The 5,603-nt window shown below is 36.6% G+C and overlaps 1 protein-coding gene across 1 annotated transcript; it reads right to left on the reverse strand.

Annotated features, from left to right (window-relative positions):
- Positions 1–577: 577 nt before the first annotated feature.
- Positions 578–2,053, reverse strand: LOC131596935 (uncharacterized). The gene is made up of 3 exons (XM_058869666.1): positions 1,451–2,053; positions 781–1,333; positions 578–666 (listed from the first exon to the last, which is right to left on the reverse strand). Exons 1-3 carry the CDS (start codon positions 2,051–2,053, stop codon positions 578–580), a joined length of 1,245 nt encoding a protein of 414 aa, XP_058725649.1.
- Between the last annotated feature and the right edge of the window lie 3,550 nt (positions 2,054–5,603).

Consider the following 5,603-nt stretch of genomic DNA (forward strand, 5'->3'; position numbering starts at 1 on the left):
TAAATTTTTTGAAAAACTTGTTTTTTATGTAATTTTTTTTATAAACATTGTTATTTAAAAATTTTTTTCACAATTAGTTAACATTTTGTCTTCTCCAAAAGAAGCTGGTGCTTTTAACATGATAGTGTGAATTATGATATGATACAAAATGAAGATGACATGCATAAAAAATTAAGCTCTCCTTGAATCACTTTTGAATAGACCATCAGCATAGATACGTATATTTAAAAAAAAAAATGATTATTCATTTTTTTATATATTGTCCACCTTTAGTGTAGGAGGAGTTATTATCTTCAAGTGAATAAAGGTCTATTTGTGTCACTTTCTATAGCTTTTGTTTTGTGGGTCAAACCATAAATGCTTATGACTTTTGGCCCATTCAAGGTATAGTTGGGTACTTGCCCTCCAATTTGTATCCATTAAGTTGGAATATTTAAGAGACTTTAAAGCCTAGTTTGGTCCCAAATAAGAAAAATATATAAATAATTTAAAAATATTTTAAACGTATGTTAATCATAGTCATTAAAATTTTTGTAAGAATAAAAATATTTAGTTTTTTTTTTTTACAGGAACAAACTTAACTGCTTTCATTAATCAAATAAGAAGTGATACAAGGAGGAATCTCATCAAACATACAACGTCGAGTCCATGAATTGGCCGCCTTAGCTAAGGTGTGAGCAACCATATTCGCTTGACGCTTTATAAACTTAACCTCAAAGTTAGGGAACTCTAGTAATAACAACTTAATGGATTTAATAATTAAATAAAACTCCGAATTACCGCTCGAACTGGAACTAAAGGCTTTGACCACCTGTTGGGAATCACTTTCGAAAATCACCGGTATGTTATGAAGTGTAGTGGCTGATTGGATAGCTTCCTTAATGGCTAATGCCTCCGCCTCCAACACGGAGAAGGTGCAATTATCCCAAGCAGTACCTGCAGTTACAAAGTCACCATGATCATTAAGAATGCCCCAACCGCGATTCGTAGTCCCGACACGTTGATTAAAGGCGGCATCAACATTACATTTTAAGCATCCAAAAGAGGGAGGGTTCCAAATAACCAAATCTCCGATATCTGAATTCGTTTCCGGAAGATTTTGTGCTAGAAACCACTCTTGCCACCTATGGAAGGCCATCCAACCAAGCTTCGATGCGTCTTCCTTCTCATTGTGCCAAACAAAGTCGTTCCTATTCTTCCATAAACCTTCCAGCATAACCGCAACTCTCCCCGCGGTTTTCCTATCCTCCTTAGTACAGATGTCAAGGATAAGGGATTTGATATCATGAAAAGTTTGGAGACGGGGGGATATTATATCGAGAAGTCCTTCCGTCTGCCAACAAGAATTAGTTTCCAAACAATAAAAAAAAACATGCCAATCGTCTTCATAATTATTACTGCAAAGTTGACAGATTGGATTACACGGCACACGGTGATGAACAAGGCGTACCTTTGACGGGAGACAGTCACTACAAATTCTCCAAATAAGATGTTTTACTCTGGTTGGAGCTGTAATTTTCCAAAGGCTACTCCAATTTAATTTTTCCCTTCCCGAACTAATCCTTTCCTGGCTCTTCCTCCAAATCCTATAACCCGACCGAACACTATAATTACCGTTAACATCTTCTTTCCAAACCAAGCGATCTTCCTGCACCGCTTCTGCCAATGGAACATGTAAGATATCTCTGACAACTGAATAGTCAAACAAATCGCATAAAACTCGCATATTCCATTGTTTAACATTAGGCAACAAAAGATCATTAACGGTTAAAGTGAACACACCTTGTTTTTGAGGTCCCATCAAGCAACCCTCTCTACTTCCACGCAACCAAGGTTCATCCATAACCCTTATGTTTCTACCATCACCGATTCTCCATCTACACCCAAGAGTAAGGACCTCTCGGGCCTTCCAAATACTCCGCCAAACATAACTAGGGTTGTAACCCAACTTAGCTTCGAATAAACCAGTTCTCGAAAAATACCTCGCTTTAAAAATCCTGGACACTAAAGCATGTGGATTTTCCATAAGAAACCAACCTTGCTTAGCAACCATGGCTAAGTTAAATGCCTTAGTATGAGTTGCTCCAATGTTGTTGGGCAGATTAAACTTACAAGGTTAACACTCCAACATCGACAGGATAGTATGAGTTGCTCCAATGCCGTTGCGCAGATAGAACTTACAAGGTTAACACTCCAACACCTAAGTCAGTTTGTGAATAAAAGGGAATAGAGTGAATTATGGATCGAATCATACATTTTATGTTCATGAAATAAAATAATATTGGGTCTATAGTATATTGGACTTCTAGTCGGTCCAAAACAAAAGATATTTTATGTTGTCAATTAATTATAGTCATTAAAATTTTTGTAAGTATTTGATTTTTCCTGTAATCACATCTAAAATACATCATTTATTAAATGATTGTAATGCATCGAAGATATAACACTTTTTATATTGTTAGTGTTTAACAAATAAACTCAATTTAAATGTTACAAAAACAACAACCACCACCAAACCTCATCACACTAAATCGAGTTGACAACATGAATCAGCTTCTGCTATAAAATTCTATCAAGAATCATACTTCAATCTAAATCATTAATCTCAAAATCTTAATAATTTCACTTATAATTTTTTAGGTTTTCCTCTACCTTTAGTTTTTTGAATTCCCTCCATTTGATACACTCTTTACTACATAATTTACAAATTTTTTCTCTACATACAAAAATCACCTAAGTCTATTTTCCACCATCTTTTCTACTATAGCTGTTACTCCAATAGTGTCTCTAATATTGTAACTTCTAATTTTATTTTGTCTAGTTGTTAGCTGAAGATTTCGTTTGGGAAGAATATCCTTCGAAGGTTTGAAATTCGAAGGAAGATGGTTACTGATGACCATCTTTGAGATCAAAAATGGCTACTGATGGCCATGTTCGAGAATGATGGTTTAAGTTGGAACGGAGACAGTTAGCACTGAAGCTAAATTTTAAAAGAATCATCTTTTGGGACTTAAACGTTTTTACGAAATACGTAAAGTACTGAAGCTTGGCGTATTTTCGTGGCATTCTCGATTCTGATTACGTTGCCACGCGTCGAAAGAGGATTCAGGCGGGAGGATTTGAATTTCGAAGTAGTTTATATAACTGCACAAAGACAGATGGCATCCCAAGGATTCTCATGAGTAACGTGGCATCAGATTAGTGTAGGACCGTTAGGGTCAAATTTAGTATAAATAAGGGTCTTAGTATTAGGATTCCGTGTGTTCATTTTGTACAAATCACTCACATATTGCTTAAGTATCAAGTGTTAAGAGAACGAGTTTCGCTGAGAAATGTACGTATGACACCAATACCATTTTAAATACATTTGTATCTTTCTTTATTCAAGTATCTTTTGATATTACTGCATTTCATTTACTTTCTGTCATTTACATTCCTGCACTCTTTACTTTCATTCTATTTAGTTTCGAAGCATTTAAGTTTCTGCACTTTAAGATTCATGCACTTTACAGTTTTTGTCTTATATTTTATCTTTATCTTGCCATTCGCTGATGTTATATTTACGTGTATAACAAGGTGATTGCTAATCTTTTTTTCTTTAATTAAGTATTTCTTAATTCGAGACAAGCCAACCATAGACATAATTCGAACTATCATGAATAACAACCTTTTTGACTATGTCCTAGGATCAATCTAGTCGATCCTGCGAGTAACCAAATCATATTTATTATAGTTTGGAAGACTAGCGGTTGTTTACCGGAAATCATCGTAAACAAATTGGCACGCCCAGTGGGACGGTGTCAAATAGATTGTTTTAATTGATTGTTTTGTTTTGTCTAGAAAATATCAAGACCTTGTATGAACCTTAGGAACGGTAAATTAACCAACAGTGCACAACCGATTCCTAAACGAAGGTACAACAAGAAAATGGTCAATGTGGCAAGTGGAGGGGGAAATCAAGATCCCCCATAAGGGTCAGGAACAGTAGCGACAAATTCTACGCACGTTTCGACTTCTACTCAAGAGGTGCAGGCTATACCAGTTTCGACAGGATCTGAACCCATAGGTAGTTCCCAGGCGATGCCCGAAAATACTACAGGGACAACAGGGACTATACCAGTTTCGAGTTCGACCACCGCGCCTCCACTTATTAGCGCAAGCGAGATACCACCTTTCTCGACAAACGGTGCAAGTCAGTTATTTTCCCCAGGACCATCATCAACTTTCGAAGGTTGGAGACCCAACAATCCATATGGAATGCCATATTCATATATGACAGGATTACGATGGCCTACATACACTACAACTAACCCGACGGCATTTTCGCCGAATGTCAGTTCGATAGGTCGAAGCGCACAGAATACTGGCTTCTCTGCCCAAATACCCCCTTTTACCACAAATAGTCAAGCGGCATTTTGACAGGAAATGGATGCAAGTAACCATGATATGTTAGGAACTCTTGCCAAAGAATTGGGCTCCATCTTGAATCCGTTAGCAACGTGTTAGAACAAGAATTGTTCTGATCAATAATCTTAGTTTTGATGATAACAATGTATATGAATTTTGCTCAAGATAATGTGGTACTCTAATCCTATGCAATTTCCTTTTCAGGAAATATATAAAGAGTATGCACAAATCAGCGCTAAGAAGCTTTGACTCAGAAGGTTCAGTATGCAACTTCAGCACATGGTCTGGCAAGACATCAGAAGATGGTCAAGCAGAATCAGAACATGGTCTATTAGAAGCATCAGAAGAACTTGAGTTCAGAAGCAGAAGCACTGAAGTCATGGAATCACGCTCAGAAGCATATCAAGATCAGAAGATCAGAAGATGCTCTGCACCAAGCTGTTTGTACTCTGATGATATTCAACATAGTATTTACAAAGAACAAATCAGAATCAAGTACTAGATGACAAGCTACGCTGACTGACAAAAGGAACGTTAGAAGCTATTAACTGCAACGTCAGTAGTCACAGCAAACGCAAGGCTCGAGGTAGTTGACAAAAGAGTGAAACATTAAATGCAATGCTGTACGGAATACGCAAAGCATTAAATGCTCCCAACGGTCATCTTCTCAAAACGCCTATAAATATGAAGTTCTGATGAGAAGCAAGGTTACGAATTTTGGACGCACTTTGAACGAATTCTGAACTATCTCTGATACTATCTTGCTGTTCACTTCAAAAGCTATCAAACTTCATCTTCAACCTCACTACATTACTGTTGTAATACTTTAGTGAGTCTAAGCTTAAATCTGTAAGAGAAATATCACAGTTTGTGATTATCGCTTTTTAAGAAGCAATTGTAATACTCTTAGAATTTGTTTACATTAAATTGTAAAGGACTAGAGTGATCGGGTTGTGATCCGTATACTCTAGAGAAGTCTTAGAAGGTCTCTAAGCAGTTGTTCCTAGAGTGATCAAGTTGTGATCAGAAGACTCTAGAAGACTTAGAAGTTGTCTAAGTGGAAAACCATTGTAATCTCGTGTGATTAGTGGATTAAATCCTCAGTTGAGGTAAATCACCTTGTATAGCGTGGACTGGAGTAGTTTAGTTAACAACGAACCAGGATAAAAATACTTGTGCAAATTATTTTTATCTTA

Source organism: Vicia villosa, linkage group LG4 (assembly GCF_029867415.1).
Source record: "Vicia villosa cultivar HV-30 ecotype Madison, WI linkage group LG4, Vvil1.0, whole genome shotgun sequence".
NCBI lineage: Eukaryota > Viridiplantae > Streptophyta > Magnoliopsida > Fabales > Fabaceae > Vicia > Vicia villosa.